This window comes from Sciurus vulgaris (genome assembly GCF_902686455.1).
Source record: "Sciurus vulgaris genome assembly, chromosome: 15".
Lineage (NCBI taxonomy): Eukaryota > Metazoa > Chordata > Mammalia > Rodentia > Sciuridae > Sciurus > Sciurus vulgaris.
In genome coordinates, this window is record NC_136476.1 from 88,814,789 (window position 1) to 88,841,959 (window position 27,171).

A 27,171-nucleotide genomic window follows, 5' to 3' on the forward strand; every position below is an offset into this window, starting at 1 on the left:
GCCGGCCCCTTGGGAAATGAGGCAGGTGACGTTTAATTATCCTGCTTGAAAGGGACAGAGACACTCACAGGGACAGGGACCAGCTCTTCCCATTAGTTAAGAGAAATGAAGGACTTTCCTTGTTTGTTATAAGCAAACTCAAGGCCAAAGGGACCTGACCAGCTCTGAGAAACTCAGTAGGGGGCCTGGCCAGGGGAGGCAGCGTGGAGGCAGCAGGCTGGGAGTCTGGAGTCTGTCTGGGGGTAAGCACCCACGCTCTGGCCCCTGCAATGGGGAGGTGGCTTCAGACTGTCCTTGGAAAGCTCATCTCTAGATGGGGGCTGAAGTGAGTTTCTCCTACTGGGATAAAGCCACTTAAAGAGAACTCAATCAAGAGTAGGAAAACAGACATGTGTGCAGTGCTTGCAGGGACCCCGCACAATCGGGGCGCTACACGTTGGAATTCAAAGCCTTCCTCATTCAGGCTTCTTTCTGCTTGAGGCCCCTGTGACTGCAGCCTCCTCCCGAGCATCTGCAGAGACGGGGCCACTGCCCCTAAAAGGTGGAAGAGCCAGAAGGTTCTCCCTCGTACCCAGCTCAGATCTGGCTAGCTGGAGATCCTAGGGCTATGCTTTGGGGGTAGGTGGCAGAGGTCTGCTTCCCTCCCTTACTGATGCCAGAGAGATTGGGAAGTAGCCACACGCCCCAAAGGCCAGCTTGGACTGGACCGGGTAGGCACAGCCTCTGCTCTCCATCCCTCCGTGTGGCTAACCCAGAGAACTGAGGAGTAACAAAGGCGAGCCTTCATGAAGCACTTCAGATGGGCCGTCCCTCTGGAGAGCTCTGATTCTCACTTTCGGACCAACCGTAAAGGCCCTGCTCTTAGCCCCAGCACCGAGGACCAGTGAATTGCCCCAGGCTGCACTGTCTATAGGCAGCAGCCCCTCCTGACTGGGGGCCCTAAACAGTGCCAGCCGATCGCCAGGGAAACCCGCAGGCGAAGAGCAGAGGGCGCCCCGGCTCCGGCCCGAGCCCTGTGGGGCGCCCGTGCCCTGCGGGAGGTCGCCCAGTCCCACGACAGCGGACTAGCCGTCAGCACCGGGGACAGCTCCCCGCAGCCCCCGCCGACGGTGCGCGCGGGGCCGCGGCGCGCGCTCCCCGCGCGGTTCGTGCGCGCGCCCTTCCCGCCAGCGCGCGCCCCGCGCCCGGGACTGGGCTGGAGCCGCGCGTGCAGCTCGCAGGGAGCTAGCCCGGGCGTCCGGAGCCGCGGCCGCAGCGCGCAGCTGGCAGGGGCTCCCTCCTAGCCACGCAGTCGCCTCCCAGCGGGCCTCCAGGGGCCTCTGGGCGTCCGCCTCGCCAGCCCGGCCCCAGCAGGGGCCGCAGCCGTGGCCTGGGCTCCAACGGCCGCTACTAGCTGCGCCCTGCCCGGAGCGGACGCCTGCCCGCCCGCCCCGTCACGTGCGCCCAAGTCCTCGGCCGGCCCGGGCAGCGCCGTTCCCATGGTTCAAGGTAAGGGCCGAGCGGGCGCGCGGGTCAGCGGGTGTGGGAGCAGACGTCGCAGGCTGGGAAGACCCAGCTCAGTGCCCAAGTCGCCCACTGCAGTCTGCCCCAGCCACCTTGCCGCCAGGTCCCCTGCCCCACGCGCAGATACGGGGCCAGCACCTCATGTCCCATCGTGGTCCACCTTCAAAGTGAACCGAGTCAGGGAGAGGCTGGGAGACCACTGTGGGAAGGGAGGCATCGTTTCCCTCCAACAGTGGCCTGGGGTGGGGGACTGGGGAGGGAAAGTTTGCCAAAGAGCTACCTGGAAACCTGCCCCCGTTCTCTGCTGCCTGAACTTGAGACCTTTTCCTTTCCTGATACGTACCATCTGCCAGGCAGGCACCACACAGGGCACTTAACCTGCCCAGCACCCCTGAGATGGGGTCATAGGTCCCATTTGACAGATGAGGACACTGAGGCCCAGAGAAGTTTGGTTTCTTGCCCAAGGTCACACAGTGAGTGGTGGAGCTGAACTCAAACCCGCCTGTCACCACCTCATGCCCCTTTGGTCTATTCGAAACCTCAGCTTAAATAGTGGGGACCGGAACAGGGTCACCAGACTGGCGTTTGTGTTTTCTCAGCCAGGAGTGAAAAGATTCCAAGCACCAAAAATCAAGAGCAACTTCACCCCGCCGCCTCCCGCCCCCGTTCCTCACCCCAGCAGGCTCAGAACCGTGTCCCATCCAGGCCTGGGCTGTGGGCAGGTGTGGTCCTGCCAGTGTGCGTCTGTGGCTCTGAGACAGGGAGCCCCAGGGTCACGCTCATGGCCTTCCTCCAGGCCACGGGGGCTGTCCTGAAGCCTGAGCCCCCGCAGGCCCCCCGCCCCTCCCAGGAGGCCGGGCTCAGGAGAGCGAGGGGCAGCACCAGGCTTCTCCCTGCAAGCCAGGCTGCTGAGGGGCTTCCAGGGACAGTGAAGACGTCCAGCCCCGAGGAGTGCAGGCTTGCTGGGAAAGCACATACAGGGTGGCAAAGGCTCTGCTGGCCAGACACCTCCTGGACTGTGGGGAGGGCGGCTTGAACTCTGCACTGGCTCGTGAAGTGTGGGTAGTTTGCATCTGGAGCTGGGGAAGTTCATCACAGCTGCAGCCAGGCTGGACAGGTGGGAGCGTCCTTCCTCATTCTGCCTTGGAGGGCAGCACATTGAGCGTCTGCCTGATGCCAGGAGGAAACACCAATGGTGTCATTTCTGCCCAGGTTTTGGGCCCGTCCCCTGGGTTTCCTGGGAGGCTGGCTCGTCTGGACTCACTTGGCAAGCTTGGAAATGCCTCCTGCAGGCTGCGGCCTGGGGAGGACCCACAGGCCCTCCGGCCTCAGCGCCCGGTGCCTGGGGCGGCAGTGGGCGCTCTGGGAGCCCGGCTGGTCTCTGGGGTATGCCATGCTGTGGGGAGCACAGGCTCAGGGAAGGTGGGGAGGGAGCCGCAGCCTCAGGCACCACACTGATGCCCGCCTGGCAGGGCAGCATGGACAAGCATACTGGAGCAGGGTGGGCCCGAGTGGAAAGAGTCAGCCTTCTGGGTGACCTTGGCCAGTGACGCTCCCTTCCTAGGCCTCAGCCCCCCATCTGTACGAGGGTGGGACAGATCCTCCTCTGTCCCCTGGAGGCCCCTGCAGCTGTTCCTCTCAGCCCGGATGGAGCCAAAGCGCTCGCCCTGTAGTCCCGGAGGTGAGGGAGTGAAGAGCAGTGGCACATCTGCCGGCTGACCTGAGCCGCGGCCCCACCCACGGCCGCCGCCCTCACCCTGGTCTTGCACCCTGGGCCGGCTCTAGGTTGCCAGCCTCCGTGCTGGTGCTGGGTGAGGCTTCCAGGCCGGGACCCACGGCTGCAGCCCGCCCGGGTCCCGCTACGTGGCTGGCCTGCTGAGCGAGGGCAGTGGGCTCCAGCGAGTGGCGACGGCCGGGGGAGGGGAGATGTGCCACGTCCGGTCGGTCGCGTCCTGCTTGGAGTTCTTGGGCAGAAGGGGAGCTGAGCGGCAGCAGCCCAGCAGTCCTCTCCAGCGCAGCGAGTCTGACCCACACGGCAGCAACTTGTGTGGTAGAGAGGGGGGCCCTGGGTCGCGTCTGGGGTGAGTCACCGGGTGCCCTCAGCTGCCTCCCACCCGTGCTGGCCAGCCCCTGGACCCCTGTGACCTGAGCGAGGTGGCCGCTGGGCGGGGAGGGCCTCCGCAGGACCGCGCTGCTCCTCTCTGGCTGGTCCTCCTTGCTCCTGGCCCCTGGGACTTGCTCCAGAGGGGTGCGACAAGGCCGGTGCCTTCCACGCTTGCCCGTCCTTCTCCTGCCCCGTGGAAGCCGGGCAGTGCCGGCCGGGGGCGCAGCCTCCTTTCAGAGCTCTGTTCCCGTAGGAACTGGGTCCCCTCATCAGACTCAAGCTGTCAAATCCTCTCCAACCTGGTACCTTGGTCCAGCCCCCTTGCTGGGTTTGCCTAGGAAGGCCTGGGAGGGCCGCTCCTGCTGCTGGGGACACAGGTGGGCTGTGGCAAGAACCTAGGACTCAGGCCCGGGCTGGGGTCGGCGCCCAGCTTGCAGTTTCCTGATTGTGGGATCGGGCCTTACTCTTCTGAGCCCTGATGTGGCTCCTGGGCCCCCACTTCCCTGGGGTTATGTGAGTGGGGCTAGAGAGGGGGTCGGAGTCAGACAGGCCAGACCCAGTAGCCCTGCTTAGGTGTGGGCCTCATCAAGTCCAAGCCTGGACTTTAGAGGACTCTACCTGGCTGCAGCATGGAGGGAAGGCAGGAGGCAGGGACCCCGGAGGAGGCTGCTGTGTGTTTCCAGCAGGGGAGCAGCGAGGCCTGGACCAGGATGGTAAGAGGCGGGCAGACACAGGCGCGCACGCAGGGCTGCTGTATGTATGTTGGGGCGGTGGGGAGACAGCCCAGGACAGAGCAGGCATCACTTCCTCGGTCTCTCTAAGCAGAGCCCAGGCTAGTGACTGGACAGGGCTGGACACTGGGGTGGGCTGCATGTAAGCAGCAGGAGCCTGGGCTTGGGGTACCTGGAGGAAGACTGTCCCTCAGCACCAGTGCAGCCACAGGCCACCATGCGTCCTGCCCTGGCAGGATGTCACTACTTGTCCTCGCCAAAGGTGGTCCTAGGTAGTTCCAGCCAGTCACCTGTGCCTGTGTGCTCAGCTTTCCCAGGAGGCTGGGATAGTAGGGAGGATAGGAGCTGGCTGATCAGGGACCTGGACAGTGGCCCCAGAACAAACCCGGCTCCCGGGGCCGCAGCCACATCTGCCACATTCACTTGGCTACTGAGTTGGCAGTGTGGCCATGTTAGTAAGAACATAGCCTTTGGGCCTGAGCAGAACTGTTTATGTCCAAGCTGTGTGTCCCTGTTGGAATTACTTCATCTCTCTGGGCCCCAGATTCTTTATTCATAAAATGGCAATGGTTATATCCACCTTGTCAGATGTGTCACTGGATGGGGTGGGGGCTCCCTACTGCCGAGCACTAGTGAAACCTCTTCCAGGCCAGGTGTACCCAGGGAAGCCATGGCAGTGCCAGAGGTGGCTTTGGGCAGCCTGGCCACAGGGCTGCCCCTGACAAGCAGGCAGTGCCCACTGTGGGATGGCATTGGCTCCCTGATCACCAGGTGGGAAGTGAGCAGAGCCATTGCCACCTGCATCCCAGTGCTTCCCACCCAGGTCCAAGTTTCTGCAGGCAAAGATGACCCCAGGCAGTCCCAGGCTGGCTCTGCCTGTCTGTGGGCCTGAGCTCAGTCTAGGACCCCTGGGGAAGAGGCCACTCTCTTGTTTGTTGCATATAACTTACGACCATAAATCTGTGGCCGGAGAATCAGGACCAGCAGCGGGGGCAGCATCCCGGGAAGGTGAAGGGTGCAGGTGTCCCGCCCCTCCGGCCCTCCTGGGTGACTCCTTCCCTGGATGACCTGTGCACACGGTTCAAGACACACAGGCCACTACAGCAGAAAACTGTCCGCTTACCTAACGGGTGCCTTTGTCTTTTGTGCTACGTTAATGTCTACCTAATGCACATTCAGCTTTAGTGTACATTGTACCAATTTAGTAAAAGCAGTACTCACCTGCCAGGAGAGGAAAGCAAAGCCATCAGCTTCTTTGGGCTCATCATCTACAAGGTAAAAGCCCCTGGCTCCTGGCCGAGTCCACACCTGGTGCTCGCTCGGCAGGCAGCGGTGCTGGCCACACTGGGTATCACGCAGGACTGCCTGGACCAGGGCCACTCCCCTGCCCTTTGCCCCTCTTTTGTCTGGCTGTGGAATGGACCCCACGCCTTGCCCGTGCCTTGCCCAGGCGTGGCTGGCACTCTACACCGGGCTGCACGCCCAGCCCAACACAGACTGTGATCCTCTGCACGGACAGCCATCCTCATGGCCTTCCCTGGATGGTTTATGATGGTCCTGTGGGCCATTAGGGGTGCGCACTTGGGAGCAGGGTTAGACTCGGTGCAGGACAGTTCTCCATGGGTGGTAACGTGGCTGCAAGGAGGCAGGGTCCCAGCCTGTGGAAGGCAGCCCTGGGCTGGAGCTGTTTGGCAAGGCTCCCTGGAGACCGGACTTGAGCTGAAGGGAGAGCACAGAGTGAGGGAGCAGGCGTGGCAGAGAGATGGGGCATGTCTGCCCTCACTGGAGGCAGGGGAGACCGACGGTGACTGGCAGATCATCAGTGGCCTGCTAAAGACGCCCCTGAATTTCCCCTGCTTCCTCCCGATGCTTTGGACCCTTAAAGAGGATGAGGACTGAGACCTCGCTCTGTGCCCTGGCCTCAGTGCACTGCCCTCCTGGTGCCGGCCGAGGCCGCCGCACCCTCCCTCCACCCTGCGGGCTCCAGCTGCCAGCCCTGTGTGGTGCCTGCCAGCGCATCCCCCTAGCGTTGGCTATTAGTATTTTGCCAAGAGTGGCAGGAGGCACGGAGGGAAAGGCTGCGGCGGGCGGGGGCGGTGGGGGCGGGGCGGGGAGGGGAGCAGCCTGCAGGAGCACGGAGGCTCACCTGCGTGCTGGATGGCGTGTCCACACACGTTTTCCAGGTCCCTCCTCCTGGCGTTGGCAGATGCAGCCCCAGGTGGTGCATTAGGGAACTTCCCTAAGGCAGAATGAAGATGTTCGTTTTTCCATTTCAAAGGCAAGTGCCCCTCGAGGCTCCTGTTCACTGCGGCCCAGCTCCAAAGCCGGGCGCACCCCGAGGACTTAAAGGGGACCCGGTCAGGGCCAGCAGCCACCTCGGGCCTCCCTTCTGAGCAGGTCAAAGACAGCCACTGCTTCGAGGGGGCGTTCTGGTATTCAACAATCCCAGCCTGGTTTGAAGGAAGGCAGTGGAGAAAGGACTCGAGTTTGCCAGGACATCCTAGTGCCCCTGCCACGTGGCCACTGCTGGTGTCTCCTGGGTTTGGGGCTCGTTCGGCTGAAACACTCATTTTGTAGGGGGCTCCTGGCCCAGGTGAACCCATTCATGAAATTTAAAAGTAGCCGACTTAGGATCTGTGGAGCTCCCCGTGTGAGAGAGAGCCCCTCCAACTACCAGCCAGGCCTCTGTTTCAACAGAATGGTCTCACGACACAGTGGCCGGATGTCCTTCTGTGGTCACTGTTCCGCCATTCTGCTGTCTTGGGAGCATCCACATCATTGGTCAGGAGAATGGAGGGAGGGGAGTGGGGGAGGAGGGGGAGCAGAAGGTGTGGGGGAGGGGCAGGGAGGAGGGGCAGGGGAAGGAGCAGAAGGCAGGGGAGGGGGCGGGGCAGGGAGGTGGTGTTCTCAGCAGCCAGGACTGGCTGGCTCTTCCTCGCTGGTGAGCCCAGGCAGGTTATTAAACCTCTCTGTGCGCTAGTCTCCTGGCCTTTAGAAATGGGCATTGTTTCCCCTTCTATCACCATTGAAGATCCCAGACACGGGGTAGGAGCATGACAGATGGGACCTGAGGGTGGGGTCTGGGGTCTCTGCCTACAGTCAGGGGGACCTAGCTAAGGGTCCTCTCTTAGAGTCCACCCTGCCCTGGCTGCGCCCAGACCCCTGGTGGGGCCCCTGGAGCCCTGCTGGGACAGACCCTGCTGGGTTGCTGTGTGCTGGCTTGCCTTCATTTCTGGAACACTCTGAGACCCTTCCCCCCAGAGGTCCTCCCACTTGCTGCCTGAGGACCTTGCCTGGCCAGTGCCAGGCCTCCACTCCATCACCCCTCAGGGACTCACCCCCGGCCCTGCCACCTCCAGTGGCCCTGTGACACCAGGTGCCAGTGTTAGCTCGAGGCTCCTCTCGGCCAGTCTTCTGGGGCTCGGAGCCCCAGAGGGACTGCTGACCCTGCCACCCCTGGGCACAGCACTGGAAAGGTGCCTGCACACAAGCGGCACTCAGCACATCATTGCTGGGCAGCGGGTGGGCCCTGTGGGTGGAGGGCCAGCCTCGTGTGCAGGGCCTCGGGTGGCCTTCTGTACGGAGACCTCTATGTTAGAGCCAGAAGTGGCCCCATCAGTGCCTTCCCTCAAAACGTCCCCAACCAGCAGGACCCCTGCAGGGAAGGAGGGGCTCAGAGGGCCTGCAGAAGGAGGGCCTGCAGGGTCCTCAGGGGTCAGAAGGCAGTGCCCAGGGTGCAGGCCTGCCCGCCAGGCCCTGAACCGGTGCTGCTGTTGGGCAGTGACAATGCTGACCACCTGTCACTTGGGCCCTTTCAACACACCTACCCTCACTAAGAATGGCTGAGCCCACTTTTTAAAAAAGAGAAGTTGATCTCCAGGAGGCCTCGGCCACCAGGCCAGGCGCCCCGGAGCCTCACCCATGGGAGTGACGGTGGGGTGGCCGACTGCCCCGCCATAGCAGGGCCTCATGGAGAGGGCTTGGAGGCCTGAGAGGGCTCCTCCAGCCTCTGAGCCCAGGACAGGACTGGGCCGTGGCGGCCTACCCCTGGGATGGCAGAATAGATGAAGGAGTGAGGGAGGTCGAGGGACACAGGGCAGTGGATGCTTGGGGCCCTCCTTAGTGTCCTCCCGCCTTTCACTTGAAGCAGGGGACGAGCGCAGCAGCCCACACCTCCCTTTGGCCGCTGGGTGGGCCTCCTGGCTCCGGGGGACCCTGCTGCTTGGTCCTTTGTCCCGGCCTGTTCTTCATTCACCTTCACCTGTGGCAGGTTGACAGGAAGGAGCAGCCCTGCTTCCCACCCTGTCCAGAGCCCCAGGCTGAAGGCACAGCTCAGGCTTCAGGGGGACGGCCCAGGGCGGCTCCAGGCTGCCAGCTCTGCCGCGGCGTCCTCCTCCTCTCTGAGCGGCTTCCTCGGGCCTCCCGAGGGTGTGGTGCTTTGCATGTCTCAGCCTGGGTGTCAAAGCCCAGGCCTCTCTAGGTATCAGCCACCCAGGGCACAGAGACTCTGTGCAGCAAGCCGCCCCAGCATCCAGCAGCTCAGAACAGCGAGACAGCCCTTCTCACTTGAAGAAAGCCGGGGCGGCTCTGCCCAGCTGGCCTTCAGGGTCGCTCTGCATGTGTCCACTTCCTTGGGCCACCACTTCTGGGCCACACTCTTCTCCTGATCCCAGGGTTCATCCCTCTCCAGGACATGAGAACTGGTGCACACTCATCTGCCCACCTCTGGGCGACAAGTCCCGTGGTGAGGTCGAGGGCTGAGACTAGGCCCTGCTCACCTGGGGCAGGGTTCCTGGCAGCGGAAGGAGCCCACTTCCTGGGAGGGCAGGACCCCAGGCCTCTGAGGTCACACTCAGACCTACTGAACTAAAAGCTCACGACTGGGACATGGCAGCCTGCAGGGGCCAGCTTTCTCGCTGTGTGACTAAAAGACCAACAAGAACAATCATGGAGGAGGAAAAGCTTTTTTGGGGTCTCACGGTTTCAGAGGTCCGTACTCAGCAGCTCCTCTCCTCGAGGCTCCAGGTGAGGCAGAAGATCATGGAGGAAGACTGGTGGAGGGAAGCAGTTCACATGACGATTGGAAGCAGACTCCGCTCTCCAGATACAAAATATACATGCCGAAGCCCTGCCCCCAGTGCCCACCTCCTCCAGCCACACCCTGGCCGCCTCCAGATACCACTCAGTTAATCCCTTTCAGGGGATTAATTCACTGACTGGGTCAAGGCTCTCACAACCCAACCCTTTCTCCTCTGAACCTTCTTGCACTGCCTCACACGTGCGCTTGGGGGACAACTTACATGCAAACAGTAACAGTCCAAGCGCAGAAGGGAATAAGGAGCCCCTGCCCCCAGGACAGCCCCAGTCTTGCCGACTGTCCGAGGGAGGGTGGCGAGGAAGTCGCAGGGGGAGATGGGAGGGGGCGGGGGCTGGCGTCTGCTGTGCCAGACCTTTAGGATAGGGGAGGGTCCGCCCTGCCTGCCGCCCACAGGAGCATGGTCTGGCGCTGCCATCAGCTGCCATCGTGTGGACGGGGTCTGGAGCCCAGGTTCCCTCTGCAGCCTGATGTGGTGTTGGGAGGAATGGGCTGGAGTGGACACTGGAGGAGAGGTGGTCAGGCTGAGATCTGAGTAAAAGCCTGTCGGGGCCGAGGGGAGCTGGCATTGCAGGGGCAGAGGGGCAGCGAGGGCTCTGGGCAGGAGAGCCACTGACAGTCCAGGCAGCTGGACAGGGCAGCACAAGAGAGGAAGCCCAGGAGGAGCAGGCCAGGAGGAGAGGCCGGGCAGCAGGCAGCCAGTGCAGGCACCTGGAGAGAAGGCAGGGCCCTGGGGTGGCTCATGCAGTAAGCACCGGGACCTGGGCCTCCACCTGCCCCGGGCTCCCTCCACCTGCCCCGGGCTCCCTCCACTAGGCGACTCTCAGGGAGCCTCTGAGCTGAGCAACCGGAGATGGGACTCAAGAGGGACCCGGGGCGGACAGGCTGGATTTTCCCGTCACCCCTCTGCCATGTCCTGGCAATAAAACTGTCACTCTTACTCGTCACGGCAGGAACTCTAGCGTTGTAACTTTTCTCTGTAATGAGGGCTGGTCTTCCTGAGGAGCTGTGACCTGCCTTCACCCTCCTGTTGTCACTGGGTTGACCGAGACACAGAGAGTGAGCAATCTGCCTGGAGATGCGGAGCCTTCTGGGCCCACCCGGTGCTCCATGGACAGCTGCCCAGGCCAGGAGCCCAGGTGACCTGACTCCCTGCCCCTCAATGCGTGCAGCCCCCAGTCCTGCAAGGCACCCTCCTCTCCGGCCCCACGGACCCGTCACCCGAGGCCCCTCGCCCACCACCACACCACATGCCCTCCCACCAGGCCAGCTCTGACCTGCTCTCTCGCCAGCACTGCCAGTCAACTGAGAGCGTGCGCTGGAACAAAACAAGAGCAGCAGAGCAGACGGGGCCCCTGTCCCCAGCGACTCCCAATCCAGGATGTCGTCATATAGTAACAACAACCAGGGAATAAGCGGAGCAGGCTGAGGGGCCAAGTCCTTGGAAGCCCATGTTTCTGGAAGACGGTCTGGGTAGTGAGGCTGCGTGGCCACACCATGGAAGGGTCTGGGGCCTGGAGCCCTGGACCTGAGGCCCTTGGAGGTCAGGAGGTAGAGAAGCAGCGAGGACTGGAGAGGGGCCACCCCAGGAGGGGTCCAGGAGAGAGACGCACAGGGGTTGAAGGTCCTGCCCTGTGTCCTCAGTGTGGGACTGACATTCAGGAGGAGAGCTGGGGTTCCTGCCCACGTTGCTGACCCGGGGCTGACTGTCGGGGTGACGGGTGGGGAGGTGGCACTGGCAGGCTGCCTGGCGCCAGAGGTTGGAGCCTGCCCTCTGGTGGTGGGAACGTGGCGGGTGCTGCGGGCTCAGTGGACAAGGCCCCCGGGTTGAAGGGCCGCGTGCATAGTGGAGTGGGCGACAGGCTGAGATGGGCAACCCGGGAGACCCAGCCCAGGGAGAAGAGAGGGGTTGACACCCCCTGCCACCTGGACCCAAGGCACAGACAGGCAGGGTCCTGCCCTAGCAGCTGTAATCTCACCAGCACCAGGCGCTTAGTAGATGACCAATGGGCATCTGGTGAGGGAGCGTGACCAGGTCAGGTGGCAGGCCCTGGCTGGCTCTGCAGTGTGGCTGGGTGTGGCTGTTCCACCTGAATGTCCAGGTGGGACGGAACCAGACATCATACAGGCTCAGGATGGACTGTAAAACCTGCCTGTCTCTACCATGCTCCTCAGGCCCGGGAAGTGGGCAGCTCTGCAGAGGACCCCCAAGAGGGAGGCCCGCCTGGCGGGGTTCACTGCCTCACAGTGCCCCACGCCTTTGCTCTCTGGGCAGCGGTGTGACTGGGACACAGAGCCTGGCCTGCACCTGCCCATCAAGGACTCAGGGCTCACCCACCAAGCCTCAGAGCCTGGTCAGCTCCTCCCGGGGTGCCTGGTGTCAACGAGGGCCTTGCCGGACACTGAACTGAACTCGAGCCGCCGAGCCACCGCAGGGCTGAGGTCTGGAATCGGGTCCTGGGCTGCTCCCCCCGGCCCGGGTTTCTTACCTTTGCATGAGGATGCTCCCCGCCCCGGTGCAAGTGTGCCCAGGCCGGTCCGAGCTTGACAAGTGGGCGCACTGAGGCTCCTGCCCAGCACCCTGCTGTCCACAGGAGGTCCCTGGACGGGACCAGGAGCTGCACTCAGTTCTCCCAAGAGGAAGCAACTAATTAAAAAAAAAAAAAAAAAAAAAAAAGAGCCCCACTTGAGTCCAGCAGCAGAAAGGGTTTAAAAACTCGACTTCTGTGCATTGTCATTTTAAAGGGGAGAAAATTCAGTCCATCCGCCGCGGAGCCGGGCTCCCGTGGGCTCTCCACCCACATTTCCTGACACGCTGCCTGGGCTCTTGAATGTGGCCACTCCTCTGCCCCGGCCTCTGGCCTGGCCCGCAGCTCTGGACCTGCTGTGGCCCCTGCCCCTACCTGCCCAGGAGGCGTGAGGGGGCAGGCAGGTGAGGGTGGGGCTGCAGGGCAAGGCCCTTCCCACACCTGGCACCTCTGCACGCCCAGATCCTAGCGTGCTTGCCCAGCCTCATTAAATCAGCCCTGCTGTGTGCTCGCGCTGCGCTGAGCCCTGGTGGCAGAGGATGGCCACGGGTGTGGGTCAGGTCCCTGGCCTGGTGAGGCTCTCTTCTGCAGGGGTGTGGGGTGAGGGGGCTGCAATGCCCTCCCCCTACAGGCAGCCAGGGCGGGAGCAGGAGAGGACATGCCCGCTCTAAGAGAGTCACCCCTACTGCCACCCCTGCTGTGTGCTTTCTCTTTGGGATCATTGCCTATGAAATGGGCTGACGGTTACCCTGCTTGGATTGCCCTGGGGACCAGGGGACTGTGGGAAGGTGCCGCGCCCCTCCTGTGCAGAGGCTTAGTACCAGAAGGTGGGCTTCCCACTGCCAAGAGCCAGCCTGAGTGAGCCAGAAGCTCAGCAGAGCGACCAGGAGGCCAGGTGGGAACCCTGGGGCTGAGTCAGGCCAGGTCCGTGTGAGCCACATACACCACGGACACACGCCTCGACAAGGAGAGGCCTGGGGGCTCCTGGGACAGGCTGGGGCTCTGCAGGCCCTCCTCCCACCCGCGGATGCCCCCTCCCCTGGGGCCCCAAGGCAGCTCAGGTCACTGCAGCAGTTGGGTGGGTGTCCCAGGCAAGACCCCTACTCTGTTGGGCCTCAATCACCGCTTTGGGCAAGGAAGAGGCAGGCCAGACCCTCCTGCACCTGGCATGTGAACACGGCCCAGGCTGCCCCTCTGTGCCCTCCTGCCCTCTCTCCCTCCCTCCCCTGTCCCCCTCCCCTCCTCTCTCTTCCTTTCTTGTTTCCCCTCCTCCCCTGCCCTGCCCAGGGTCTGAGAGAGACCTAGGAAAGGACTTGAAAGCTCCCGTCTGGAGCAGTAAGTTTGCCAGACTGGGCAAGAACTGGGGTTTGAGACGTGCCGACTCCCAGATGAGGGGCACAGCCCCCCTCAAATAGACAGCTAGGCCCCAGCCATGCTGATGGTGGGTAGTGACCTCATCTTGGTGAGGCCCAGAGTGCTTCGCAGGCCACCCTGAGCAGGGCCCCCTCTGTCCTGAAGCTACCCAACCAGCCCTCCACTGCACTGAAGACCAGGCCTGCCCCCTGTGGCCCCTGGCGCGACGGAGGCTGCTGCCTGCTCTTCTGGGCCCCTGCCAGGAGGTGTGGGATAGGCCCCAGCTGGGATGCCTCCTTCCTCCAGGCATGGGGAGGCTCGGACCCCTGCCAGCCCAGCTGCACAGACACCTGCTTCCTCCAGTTCTCTGGGTCCTAGCCATGGCCCTGGGCCTCAGGCATCCTGTGGCCCTGGCCTCTGCTCTGGCTCCTCTCCTCCAGCCCCACAGCTCCCCCGGTTGCCTCCCCAGCACAAGCCACGCTGGAGGGCTGGGCCTCCTCTGGCTGTTGGGCTCTCTGGCCGTTGGGCTCTCGGACTGAGGGGCTGGTCCCAGGTGGCCTTGTGGCATGAATTTCACACAGGCTTGGGCTCCGACAGGCCCCCCGGGGCACAGAGCAGTGTCTGTCAACCAGCTGTCCTGTCTCCTTGGTGGGTCGCTTCTCCCTTCTGTCCTCAGTTTACCCTCAGAAAACGTGGGTCAAGGTTTCCTTGCAAAGAGATGCTCCAGAGCTGCCTCCCAGATGGCAGTTTCCTGTGGGTAACAGTAGTTCCCTCTGCCACCAGGGAAGACCATTAACCTGGGAGAAGCTGTAGAGGGGACCAAGGCACCAGACATGCCCACTGCCATGTGGCAGAGAGCTCACAGGGCTCAGCCACGTCCACGTTCTTACCAACCCTGACATTGCCCAAGAGAGGCCCTAGCAAGAGAAGTGCCCTTCCCGTGGCTCCGCCCCCCTCCTTCAGCCCCTCTCCTAGCTCAAGGGCGCCAGAGGTCATTCACCCACAGTCCCACGTGGAGCTCCCTCCCCGGACGGGGCTCAGGGCAGGGCAGGGAACGCAGGGTGAGCGCTGAGCCGGGACTGACCCCGGGGCTCCTCTTCTAGGGTCCAGGGGAGATTTCAGCGTGTCCATGAAGCACCAGAAGCTTTGGACAGAATGCCCAGTTGCTGTGCTCTTTCTGGTGCCCCTCAGGGAGCCCTGACCAGCAGCTGGCAAGCCCAGGGCACCCATGTTTCCCGAGCGACGTGGGGCCCGCTGGGTCTGGATGCACTAATTCCCAGCCATGGGCATTTTCTTGGTTCCCAACAGACCACAAACCCTGGGAACCCTGACTGGCCCTCCCTGGCACTGGCCCCCTGAGCTCCAGGGGCTGGTCTGGGTGGAAGACCGAGCTGGGGGCCAGCGTTCCAGGTGCCCCTCCGTGAGGCCCGCCCCTGGCAGGCTCTGGATGGTCTCTGAGACCAGCTGGGGCAGCCCAGCGCTGCTGCAAGTCCCTGTCTGTTTATTACCCAACAAACACAGGAAGCCAGGAGCCCGTGGAGCGTGAAATGAGGAACAAATGTGGAGGAGGTCTAGACAGGAACTCTGCCGCTCCAGGAGGTCAGGCCCTTGGGCTTCCAGGTAGCCGGAGCCTTCGAAACCAGACGGACACGTTTGTGGAGACGCCGCATGGGGAAGAGCCTCGGCGGCCGCCAGCCTAGATTCCCAGCCTGGCTCTGTCCTGGCCCCCAGAGCCAGCCCTGTCTGCCCCAGCCTTGGTTTCTCCGGCTGGAAATGAGTGCACGTGTTAAGCCAGCAGGTTCTGGGCCCCTCGGCCCTACTGCGGCCCCACACTGTGTTCACCAGGCCCCCAGCTCTGGTAACCAGAGGTTGGGAGTCTCTGGGCTCCGCAAGCCAGCAGGCCTGACCAAACTCGGCTCCTTGGCCCCTGCAGGAGCGCTGGGCACCTCAGGAAAGCGGGGCAGGCAGAGCCTTCGTTAAGCTTTGCTGGGGGCGGGGCACCAGATCCACAGACCTTGGAGGCTCTGCCAGCCTCAAGGCCTTTGAGGCCAGTGAGACCAGCAAGAGGGAGGAAAACAGGAGAGTTGGGAGAAGTTAGGAGGAGCGGTCCTGAGGGCAGGCACAGGGAGGGCGTGGGGAGCTCCGCAGGGAGGCAGGTGGAGGCTGGAGTCTGGCTTTGCTGCCAGGTGCTTCCTGCCTCGGCCCGCCTGTCCACACCAGTTGGTCGTCAGTGGGGAGACAACGTGAGCCCCCCAGTGAGAGACAGCCAGGGCGGCCGCCCAGACAAGGCGGGGGGCGGGGGCTAAGGAAGGGGACTGTCGCCTGCCAGGGCCCCATGCACAGGTTCCAGGGTGGGCGGGGCCCAGAGAGGCCCCATCTCCAGCCTGCCCTTGTGGAAGTCGGGGTGGGGGTGGGGAAGCAAAGCTGTTTATAAAGCTTTAAAACCGTTTATGGTCCCAGGGGGCAGATTAACAATTCAGCAAGTCTCACTAAATCGCACTGGCTGGCAGCAGGAGGCTTCGGAATTGCTGCTGGGTTGCAAACAGGCAGTGGTGGCTCTGCCAGGCTGTCACAGGGCCGCCTGGCACTTCCCTGCCTCCGAGTCCGCCTGTGCTCTTCCCTGCACCACAGGCCCAGTCCAGTCTAGACGGCCCTCCTACCAGGACCAGTCAGGAGCTGCCTCCTCCAGGAAGCCCCCTGGTTCCTTCACCCACCTAAAGCTCCCTCTCCAGCCCTGGGCCCCAAAACAACCCTTGATCTCCCCGGCAGCAGCTTAGTTGGTCTCAGAACTGGTGTCCTGGCCACTGGGTCTCAGGCAAGCATGCAGAGCAGAGGGTCTGTGTCCTTCCCTTTCAGTCTCCACCGGCCGCTTGGCACTGTTGCCCATTGTGACTCCCTAAGTGCATCCCGTGGCTGAGCCACCCAGGCCCTGGAGCGGGAAGAGTCCATTGGCCAAACTTGCCTGCCTATGTGGGTGAGGGAACAGGCCAGAGGGAGGCTTCTGACCCTAGGTCACAGCCAACTGATGGCAGGATATACCCCCGCAGGACACAGGCCCCAAGGGGCATGGTGGGGCGGAGTCTGCCTGCAGGATCTGGAAGGAGAGGTTGGAGGGCAGCAGGAGGCAGGGAGGGGTGAGCACAGGGTATGTCCTTCCACTGTGTGGAGGGGGATATGGCCCCTCCCAGTGCTGGCACCTGAGGTCCTGGGGCTCCGTGAAGTTCAGGAAGGCTTCCTGGAGGAGGAAGGCATGTGCCTGGCGTCGATGGCAGCGTGGGTCTGAGGGTAGGGCATCCCAGAGAGTGGCGCACAGTGAGAACAGAGGAGAGGCAGGGCAGGGCCAGGGGGCAATGGCACCGTCACCCTTGGGACAGTTTGGAGTTCAGTGTGGGTGACGTCAGGCCCAGGCGCGAGGGCAGCTGCCAGCGGCGTGTGCGTCTGTGCCTGGCCTGGCCCTGGCGCCCACGGCGGGTGTTGCTATTCCCCGAGCGTGTATCTGAGCGAGGCGGAGAGGCTCCAGCTGGACGGCCGGGTGTGGGAGCGGCTGCTGCTGACAGCCCTGGGCACCTGGCCTGAGCCAGCACCCTTCCCGGCTGCCTGCCGCTGGAGGGAACCCAGGCCCGAGGAGACGCAGCCGGGCCCCAAGGGCCAGGCCGAGTGAGGGGCCATTTTGGGCCTGGGAGCACGGCCAGCTCTCGCAGAGACCTAAGGGAGGGCACAGGCCCAGGGAGGGCACAGGCCCAGGGAGAGACACTGTCCGACTGTATAGCTGCCCTCGTGCCACTTAGCAGAGAAGAGGGCTGGGGCAGCAGACGGAGGGGAGGCCGAGGCTTTGGGGCCCTGTCCTTGCAGCCCACTGGAGGCCCAGCTGAGCTGGCCGGCAGGGTCCCTGAGTGCACGTTCTAGAGCCCCTGCCTCCTGTCCCGAGGTCTTGGCCCTGACAGCCTCCTGCACTCTCCATCTGACTCCCCGTCCCGGCTCCCAGGGTTTGGCCGGCACACTCCCCGGGGACACTGACCCTGGCCTGGAGCCCCAGCAAGGCCAGTGTCACTGCATTTGGCCCATCAGGACTGCTGACCACACTCAGGTCCTCCCCTCGCCTCCCCCGTTCAGTGAGTCCCCGTGGAGGCAGCAGGGCCACGACTCTGGGGCAGATACCAGAAGCCCACTCAGACCACGTCTTCTCGGGGGAGGGTCTCACACCAGGGTCAGGACCCCAGCAGAGGTCGGTTTCTCTGCCTCTGTATCCATCCTGTTCCCCCAGGACAAGCTGCTTCTGGCTGTCCACACATGTGGCCCAAAATGCCCACCCTGGCCAGCTTGACTGCTCCTGTCTGCCCCAGGCCCTGGGAGCAGGGACCAGTTCCATCTCTGAGGAGAGAAGCCAGCCTTGCCAGCCTGGGCACATGTCCACTCCAGCCCCAGTGAGCTGTGGCCAGAGGGCAGCAGTAAGGGTACTTCTGGGCACCAGCCTCTCAGCACGGGCAGAGCTCAGAGAGGAGGCCACAGAGATGGGGCCACGCAGTGCCGTTTCCACAGGTGTGCCGCAGACCTGGGCCTCGGCGTAGGGAAGGGAGCAGCAGAGGGCAGCCCGGACCTCGCTGCCTCCTCATCCTGCTGCTGCTGGGCCCGGCAGGTCACAGCACCTCTCCGTCAGCACTTTGCTCACTTTGAGCGGGCAGCCGCACCTCACAGAGAGGAGGCTGGGCCTGGCAGGGGCCAGATGGGACGATGGGTCAGGAACGACCTCTGAGCCCCTGTGGTCCCCACACGGGTAGTGGGGCCTGGGTCCCTGCCATGGCTGTCAGCTGCAAGAGAGGCCTGTTCTCCAGGATGGTGCATGTAGACAGCTTGACCTAATGGGGCCCAGGGCTTGGCTGGTCTTCTGGGAGGCCCCTGCCCCTCCTGGGCCTCAGTCAGGCCCAGCACCTGACCTCCTCAGGCTGCCCTGACCCCGGAGGAGGCTCCCCAGAGTCCGTTCTGCAGCCCCAGGAAAAACCAAGGCCGTATCGGTGTCCCTGCAAGCCCCAGCATGGGGAGGAGGGCAGGACGGTGGCAGCCAGGGCTCTGCCCTGAACCTGGACAGCCCGCCCTGCCCCTGCCTCCAGTATCCTGCCTGGAGGACCAACTGGCCTGCTGGCCTGAGCCACCTGGGGCTGGGGTGGACTGGAGGGGCAAGCAGAGCTCCCAGGAACGCGCGGGGCCGCTGCTCCTTCTCGCCTGCGTCTTGCTGCTTGTGTCTGGAGCAGCCTGTCTGCACCTTGCCGTCTGTGTCTTCTGTCTTGCCGTCTTCCTGCCTGTCAAGGGGCCGGGTTCCAGCCTCTGGTTCCCAGCATGGCCTGGGCAAGCCCTGTCAGTGTGTGTCCATGTCCCGCCCTGGGTGCCTCCCTGCCTGGTGTTGACCCTCCACCTGGCTCAGAGTCTGCGGGGACGCCACGAGGCCTCCCAACTCCCAGCCAGACCTTGCGTCTTGGGACCGAAATCCTGCCTGTCCATTATTCTCCCACATTCTTGGAGGAGGATTAATCAACCCAAATTCCAGAAAGGCTCTGGCAGGCTCACCAAGAACTTCAGAGACGTGCACACACGAAGCTCTTCCTTAGGCAACAGGGTGCCTGTGCACAGGACCCCACGGGTGGCTGGAATGAGCTCCTCCATGTGCCAGGCATGAGGCAGCTGCCAGGAGGCCAGGCCAGCACCTCACCATGGAGGGAAAGGAGAAGCAGAGGGAGGTGCAGAGGCCGCGTAGGAAGTGCCACTGCGTGTCAAAGGGAAAGGAGATGCATGTTTTCTGTGTTTGGAAAGAAGCCATGGAAGGATAAACCCAGAACTAAGCAAAATTATCACCTCTGGGGACGCCGAGGGGAGGGGCAGGGACGGAAGCAAGACTGAATGCACGTGTCACGCTGTGGACTTTGGGACCAAGTGTTTTCTATGGTTAACAAACAAAATTAAATTCATTTAAAATTAAAAACAAAGAGAAAAAATGCAGCAGATGTAGAGTTGAGGGGGACTTTGGAACTACCTTTTGACTACTTGCGTAAAGAGGTTGGCACAAGACCAAACTCCGTCCAGAGGACTTGCTAGTAAAGATATCGGTCACGTTATTTCGAAGATGATAACATACAGGGACAGAAAAGGAAGTTGACCTAAGTAGAAAACAAGCTGCTGACCGAAGAGGCCACTGGGCCTCAGCAACTCGACCTGGGACCCAGAGCAGCCACAGCGTGCGAATTCCGCTTGGTGCCAGCAAACCCTGAGGACCCTGCCCTCGGGTTTGTCGGAGAGCCACCCCACGGCAGTCCCTGGGGTCACACTGGAACAACACCAGAGCCAGCCGAGGGACCTCCAGACCCAAGTCCCAGTGTGGCCATATAACATCAGAAAGATTGACCGCTGGATCCAGATTCTTCAACGAGCCCATGGCCTCGTGGCGATGCTGAAAGCAGCCAGGGACTCATGGTCACAGCATAGTCCACAAATCCCTATCGGTGGGATTGGCCTCTGCACCTTCCCATCCCAGAGTGCTTTGGGTCAGCAGTTTGGGAACTTGGGAGGTTCTTCAGCACTTTGTTTAGAAGAACCAGAGTGAATGGATGAGGGAACGGATTGCACCTGGAGGTGACCGGTCCGCACATCCTCAAGGAATTGCCCGTCTGGACCGTACTTGGGCTGCCGAAGCCATCTGGTAGCAAAGCTGGGCCCAGCCATGCCAGGACCAGAGATAGGAGTCGACGCTGCCCAACAGTGAAGCCAGGGGGCCGCTCAGAAGCCAGAGCCACAGCAGTGCCTGGGTGGCCCGAGAGGCCCGCGCACCCTGCACATGCACAAGGCAGCTTTCCTCACTGGCCACGCGGTGGGCGGGAGGGGGCCTGTGAGAGCTGAGTCGGCCTGCAGGGCCAGCACAGGCACGTCCCGACGCACAAACCAGCCACAGCGCAGCGTCTTAGAGCCGTTCAACCTCGCAGACTGGGTGCTCTGCCAGTCCTCGCCTGTCCGATTTGGCAGTGAGGGCTGGTGGGTAAACTGGTATGCTCTGGGACCCCCCTCCAAAACTCCAGTCGCTCCTGTCCAACCCTACCACAAAACAAACTGACAAAAGAAGCTTGGGAATGGAGGAACGGGGTGCTGGCCGCCCTGCTGGCTCGCGGGAGGGCATGGGATGGCCAGGACCTCGCGGGCAGGTTACTGAGCCTTGAAGCCCACACCTCAAACAGTGAGCAATGCTCATGGGTGGTGCGTGGGCTCCAGTGACAGTCTGCCCCTGCCAGGCCGTGTCCACCACAGAGCTTGCTGCAGGCAGGTCCCTGCGCTCCGCACCCACTTTTAACAATTAGTCCTGAAGAGGTGATTGAAGTAGGTTCTGTAATGCACGAGTCCCCTAACCCTAAACATCACTAAAAATATTTTTTTCTCAATGTAAGCAGGCTAGATATAAAGAAGGAATTAGCTTTTAGTTTTGCAAGATAAAAAAATTCTACCAGGTGAATCTTCTTGATGGTACGAAACTGCACACTTAAAAACAGCAGACAGGCTCAGCAGGCACACCTGTAATCCCAGTGACTGGGGAGGCTGAGGCAGGAGGATTGCAAACTTGAGGCCAGCCTGGACAACTTAGCAAGACCCTGTCTCAAAAGTTAAATAAAAAAACAAGTGAGCTGGGGTGTGGCTCAGTGGAAGAGCACCCTGAGTTCAATACCTAGCACTGGGAAAAAAGTGAAGATGGTAGATTTTTATGTCTAATGTCCAAGCATTGTCACTATTGAGCATTTAGATGAAAAGGCATCATTTGAGTGAAACCAATAGATTACAGTCAGAAATGCTGTTGCACAAGAAAATTTAGTGATTCAGAAAAATAAAGATGGTCGTATCAGGTGAGAAGGCAGGAAACAGGTCACAGAACCTGGTGCCCAGCTTGCCTGCTGAGTGCAAGGTCTTCACAAAACCCTGCGATAGTAGCTCCCACCTCTAGCTGGTGGGAAACTGAGGCTGGGGGCGGGAGGGAGGCTGGCTGAGGCCTTGAGGACCTGGTCTCCTCCCACATGCCCCATCCCAAGCTGAGCCCCTGCCTGTCGCGTGCCTGTCGGGTACCTCCCCGTTGGGCGAGTCCCTTGGCTTTCTGGAGTAGAGGGGTGGCTTCTGCATGGAGTCCCGGGTGACCCTGGGGCTGGCGGTGTGCCCGCAGGCTGTTGATGGAGGAGAGGGCGGATGACAGCCGGGACCGTGGTCATCACCGGGGGCATCTTGGCGACTGTGATTCTGCTCTGCATCATTGCGGTTCTGTGCTACTGCCGGCTCCAGGTACATCAGGGCAGGGAGGGCCCAGGGCAGGGGAGCCCCAAGCGTGGCCCCAGGAAGGCCCCGGAAGGTGGGGAAGAGCCAGGCCTCGGGAGGTGCCCAGCAGACCACCCTGCTGAGGACTCCACCCGCAAGGCTCAGGGATGACGGCCACTGCTCACCCAGGGCTTCTGCCTCTCAGAGAGGGCAAAGTACCCAGCCATTGGCATGCAGCTGCCCAGTCGGAAGGCGGAGGTGAGGGGCTACCCTGTCTGCTCCCTGGCCACCTCTGCTTTGGCGCCACCAGAGGCCCTGTATCTTCCTGAGGTGGGGGCCTTCTGCGGGGTGAGGGGGCGCAGCCCCGTGCCAGGGACCAGCCACTGGGGCTGGATGGGGCTTGGACCCCAGCTCTGCCGCCCCTCTGAGCCTCAGTTTCTCCACCTGCAAGGTGAAGAGGGGCTTCTGGATGAGGGGAGCGAGGCCACCGCTTGGCACAGAGCCCAGCTGGGAGGCCTGCAGGGGTTGAGTGGGCGGGCGCTCTGGCGTGGGCGGGCAGGCGCAGCAAGGTCCCCTCTCCCACAGTACTACTGCTGTAAGAAGGACGAGTCCGAGGAGGACGAGGAGGAACCGGACTTCGCTGTGCACTCGCACCTGCCCCCGCTGCACTCCAACCGCAACCTGGTGCTGACCAACGGGCCGGCGCTGTACCCAGCCGCCGCCACCTCCTTCCGCCAGAAGTCCCCGCAGGCCCGTGCGCTCTGCCGCAGCTGCTCCCACTACGAGCCGCCCACCTTCTTCCTGCAAGAGCCGGAGGCCGAGGACGACGAGGCCCAGGCCGTGCATAACGGCGGGGGACGCGTGGCCTACAAGAGCATCAGCCAGGAGGACCTGGAGCTGCCCGCCGGGGGCTTCGGGGGCCTGCAGGCGCTCAACCCCAACCGCCTGTCGGCCATGCGCGAGGCCTTCTCCCGGAGCCGCAGCGTCAGCACAGACGTGTGAGGCACTGCGGCGCCCAGCACAGCCAGCCTGGCAGCCCTCTCCAGAGGCCCCCAGGCCATGGCAGGATCCCCATGGCACGCCCCCGGGGCCCCAGGCCTCAGCCCAGGCTCAGCCCAGCCTTCCTCACAGCTCTGCCCTCAGGGGCCCCCAGGCCTGGGGAGCACCCCAGCCCTCCACAGGGATAAGGCTTAGTGAACCCCAGTGCGGCTGCCACAGGTGGAGGCCAGGTGCCAGGGCTGGCAGGGGCTGCACAGTAAGGCAGGGCCCGCTCTCGGGCACAGGGCCAGACCTGCTTCCAGGAGGTGCGGGGCAGTGGCCTCTGTTCCCAGCAGCTCAGCCATCTGGCTGTGCGGCCTGGGCCACGCCATGCCCTCCCTGGGCCCTGGTCTTCCTGTCTGTGCAGGGAGGGGTGCCCTCTGATGCCAGGGGCGCTGCAGCACGGGCCTCCCTGCACACCGAGGACTCCGTCCCACCCCTGAACTGGGCCCCTTCCCCTCCCCTCTGCTGCCCACCCCCAGGCATCTGCTGGGGCTGAGGCCCCTGTTGCCCTGACGTGCTGCAGATGGACAGGTTTGCCACCAGGAGGGCCCGGGGACAGCAGGGCTCTTGGCATACTTGTTCTCTGGTCTGCTTTTGATGAAAGAGGGAGGCGGGCGGAGGTGAGACTGCACGGCCAGTCCCCAGGCCTGGCCTGGCCAATAAGCATAGACACCCAGGGCTGGGGAGGTGGGCGAGCTGTGGCCCAGGATGCAAGTCCCCATCTCACCAGGAGACCTGGAGGGCCTTCCCAACCATGGGCCTCGGTCTCCCCACCTGTGTGATGAGGGCTGGCCTCAGGGAGCCCTTGGGCTCTGGTTCTCAGCAGGAACCAGTGTCCAGGAAGATCGGGCCACCCTCCCACCTACTTCCTGCTTGGAGCAAGGCCCAGGCCCAACCCCTGCAGCGCCCTGTGGGTCCAGCCGGCCAGAGCTCGCTGCTCCGACCAGTCTCTGACCAGTCTCCCCGGGCCTTCTGACCCCTCTCCAGCGCCCTCTGTCCCGGGAGGAGATGACGCCCAGTGGCCACCGGGGGCCCTGCCCCATGCCCGGGCTACTGTCTGAGCACAGCTCTCCTGCCCTGCCAGTAGGAGGTGACTTCCTCTTCCTCAGCAGCACGACCCAAGGTCCCCTCCTGCTGGGGGCTCCCCTTTCTCTTGGGCTCTGCCGTGGAGCCCCAGGTGGGGCAGGCGTCCAGCACAGGCACCTCCCTAAAAGACAAGCTGCCCAGGGCCCTGGCCACCCCGAGCCAGGCCCCAGCAGGACCTCCGTGCTCTCTCTCTAGCACCCGCGCAATTCCGGAGATGGGGTTGGGGGGGTGGGGGGGGTGTCAGCTGGTGGCCAGCCCCCGGCCAGGGCACTCACCACGTCCCTCTTCGTCTTCCTCGCCCCCGTTCAGTGCAGCCCCCCCCCCCCATCCTGGAGCCTGCGCCCCATCGGCCCTGCCCTGTCCCGCAGAGAGGCCGGGGCCTCCGCTGCAGGGACCGGGCCTTCCCCGTTCCAGGCCCCCTCCTGCCTCCTGGTCTCTTCCCTCCGTATAGTTCATAGATCTCCTTGGAACAAACGAGCAGCCATCCCTCCTGGCCCACTGCACGCCACCATGGGCCTGCTGACGGAGCCCTGGGCTCCCTGGGGAAGCAAAGCCAATAAACCTGTCCTGACTGCTGCTCGGCCTCTTCAGTCCAGCTGCCTCCCTGCAGTGCTGACCCTCCTGCAGCTGCCCAGTGTCAGGCAGCCATCTTTCTGATCCAGCTGGTGGGGTCGAGGACTGGGAGTGGCTCTCTGGGAGGGGTGGTGGGGGTGCCACAGGAGGTCGCCTGTGTGTTTTAGTTCCCAGGAGGGCCGTGTCGATCTTCTGAGATTGGGACCACCAGTGTAGGTGCTGAGCTCCTGGAGAGTTTATGGGTAAGGGGCTGTGTTGCCTGGGACAGCAGGCTCAACATCTCTGGGCCTGCTTTAGCATCCATGCAACGGGGCTCTCAGAACTGCTCTGCTGGAGCCCAGTGGTCGCTCCGGGTTGTAGCCCTTGGATGCCCGTGGTACAGGCACAGGCAGGGTCAGGAGTGCACCGACTGGGTTGCTGCCACAGTTTTCTCAAAGCCCCAAGACCCCCAGAAGCTGTCCTTTGGAAACAAGGCGCTGAGGTGGCCCCTGCTCTGGGTTCCAGCTGGAGACAGGCCAGCCCCCAATTGCAGGGGCAGCCAGGCAACAGTGGGCCTCCCTGCATCCTGGGCTCCAGGGAAACACTGTCCTGGGCACTGAGGACACTGTGCCCAACACACCTGCAGGTGGTGCCCTGATCCTTAGCTGAGGCCAGGCTACCATGAGGGGACACACACCAGTTGACAGCAGGCTGGAGGGTCCAGCAGTTCCGAAGCCAGCACGGAGCCCCCAACACCTGACACCACTCCCTGGGGCTCCCTGTCCCTCCGTGCCTCCTGTCTGCTTTCTGCACCTGACCACCGTGGCCCTCTGTGGAGCCAGCGTCCCCACACAGCCTCACCCTGGTTCCCAGCCACAGTGCTCGCCAGCCTTCCTGCCAGAAGCAACTGAGATGCCGCCATAAATACGGCCACTTTATTAACATACACCAATGAGTACTGACGAGATCGCAGGGACACCTGCTGTCCATGACCAGGAGCCCGTGGGAAGAGGGCCTCTTCAGGGCACAAAGTGCACGGCTCCTCCGAGCTCGGTCCTGTGGGGCCCGGAGAGCTGATGCTAGGTCGTGGGGCAGGGTCCCCTGGAAGGAGCTCGCTCAGTACCTCCAGGAATGGGAGGCCTGTGTCCCTCGGATGCCCTGGCAGGTCACCTTGGGAAGGGCACACCATGGTAGAGCAGAGCCTGGGCCAAGGGCAGGTCTCACCTCCACGCTGGGCTTTGGACTCTGGGCCCCTTGGCTGGAGGGCTGATGGGGGCGGGGGCACCAACACAGGATCCTCGTGGCTCCACTTGCCGCTCCCCACAGCCGGGCAGCTCTGTCCGGGGAGGGTGGTGGGTGCCCGAGGCTCTCCCAGGGCCGGGCAGAGTGGAGGCCCACAGGCCATGGAAGGCCCTGCGGGGTCAGCCAAGGTCGATGCTCGGTCTTCGCACCCAGGTGCCTGCAGGACGAGGGTCCAGGGAGAGGCCCAGGAGCCACAGCAGCTCCAGCGGGCGCTCGGGTCTCCAGGGGCACCGCGACCCGGCTAGGAGGGGGGCGGCCTGCAGGAGCGGCAGCAGGCCTTGCTGTAGTACCAGTGGCCGCAGAGATTCACCTTGATGGCCAGTGCACAGTTGGTGCCCGGCTGGTCCTGGCAGCTGTCGTCTGGGGAAGGGGTGGGGTGCAGGTGTCCGGCCGAGCCCGAGAGGCAGACCTGCAGGGGCCCCACCCACCGCTTTCTCCTCTGGGGCAGGAGCTTTGTGAATCAGGGCGACCCTGGCCGGGCTCCCGTGGGCCCTCGCCCGGCAGACCCCGCTGCAGGTCTCTGCCACGAGGTCAGAGCCTCCCAGTGTCCTGGATCTCTGAGTGGTTTGATCTGTCACTGGAAGGGGTGACACCCCAAGGGCCAGGATTGGAGGAAGACACTGTCCCTGGACATCCTGGACATCCCTGGAGCCCACGGTTGCCCCTCTCCCCTTGAGACACCAAAGCAGAGCTGCCCCTGCCCCTGCCCCCAGCACCCACACCCTGTCCACCTTCCCAGACCCGATCAGAGGCCCTGCCCGGCCCACTCCCTGCATCCAGGGCCAGCGCCAGAACCAGGGCTGGTGCCCCCGGCCCTCCCAGCTGCTGTCCTGCAGGCCCTGGCTCTGTCCACGCCCCCCTGGGAGGCCCTCCCCTCAGGCCCCGCCTTCTCACCTGGGGGCTCTGTGGGGCAGGGCTGTAGGTCGCAGGCCTGCCTGCCCACGGGCTTCACCAGCGGATCACACCCGCGGACGACATCCGTGCCCTGGTAGCACTTCACGTCCCGCATCCTCACTCCCACCCCGCAGGTCTTGGTGCACTGGCGAGGAGAGACGGGGGCGTGGCAGAGCCCTCCCGCTCACCACCGCCCAAGCAGGACGCCCGGCACCCCCAGGAGCCCAGACCCCAGCTGGGGCTGAGTCGCGACAGGAGGGAGGGCACTGGCGGGCAGTAGAGACTCAGTTCTCCTCCCAGTTCCACCTCCGTGTCCCCAGGCACAGTGCAGGGCCCTCCCCTCTCAGTTGGTCCCCCGTCCTGGGTCCACCACACACAAGTCACCACGGCCAATCCAATGCATCTTAGAAGCCACCGCCCCCACGCTGGGCCCAGGTCCAGATGTGCCCCTTAGACCACTAAGCCTCCCAGAACACCAGGGGCATCTGCTGACCCCGATTACACTGCAGTCCTCCTGCCAAGGTCCTATAGGCAGCGGCCCCCTGATGTGGGTGACCCCACACCACCCAGGCATGCCTGGGACCTGGACCTGGGCTCCCTGCAGAGGGTGGGCGCCCCTGCCCTGCCCTCCTCCCATCTGTTTCCAGAGGCAGAGAGAATGGGGAGGACTTGGCAGGAGGCTGCCCGGCCCGCTGCCCACCCGACCTG

The 27,171-nt window shown here is 63.3% G+C and overlaps 2 protein-coding genes across 5 annotated transcripts in view; one reads left to right on the top strand and one right to left on the bottom strand.

Annotated features, from left to right (window-relative positions):
- The first annotated feature begins 1,182 nt into the window (after window positions 1–1,182).
- On the top strand, window positions 1,183–23,564 carry FAM163B (family with sequence similarity 163 member B). Its single transcript, XM_079111937.1, has 3 exons — window positions 1,183–1,488; window positions 21,500–21,615; window positions 22,174–23,564. The coding sequence occupies exons 2-3, from the start codon at window positions 21,523–21,525 to the stop codon at window positions 22,588–22,590; spliced, it is 510 nt and encodes a 169-aa protein (XP_078968063.1). The 5' UTR covers window positions 1,183–1,488; window positions 21,500–21,522; the 3' UTR covers window positions 22,591–23,564.
- A 1,624-nt stretch (window positions 23,565–25,188) lies between these two features.
- Window positions 25,189–27,171, bottom strand: part of ADAMTSL2 (ADAMTS like 2) — a 31,399-nt gene continuing 29,416 nt past the window's right edge. For all 4 annotated transcript variants that reach the window (XM_079111887.1, XM_079111890.1, XM_079111888.1 and 1 more), the window contains 2 exons: window positions 26,464–26,608; window positions 25,189–25,929 (listed from right to left, as the gene is read on the bottom strand). In XM_079111887.1, coding sequence (XP_078968013.1) covers window positions 25,811–25,929; window positions 26,464–26,608 — 264 coding nt within the window. In that variant the 3' untranslated portion in view covers window positions 25,189–25,810. The remainder of the gene's footprint in view (window positions 25,930–26,463; window positions 26,609–27,171) is intronic.

What these genes read in the sequence shown, in the direction of transcription:
- FAM163B (XM_079111937.1), top strand. Translation starts at nt 21,523, where the DNA reads ATGACAGCCGGGACCGTGGTCATCACCGGGGGCATCTTGGCGACTGTG. An exon ending in TGTGCTACTGCCGGCTCCAG is followed by an intron (nt 21,616 to 22,173) that starts GTACATCAGGGC and finishes CCTCTCCCACAG; the next exon opens with TACTACTGCTGTAAGAAGGA.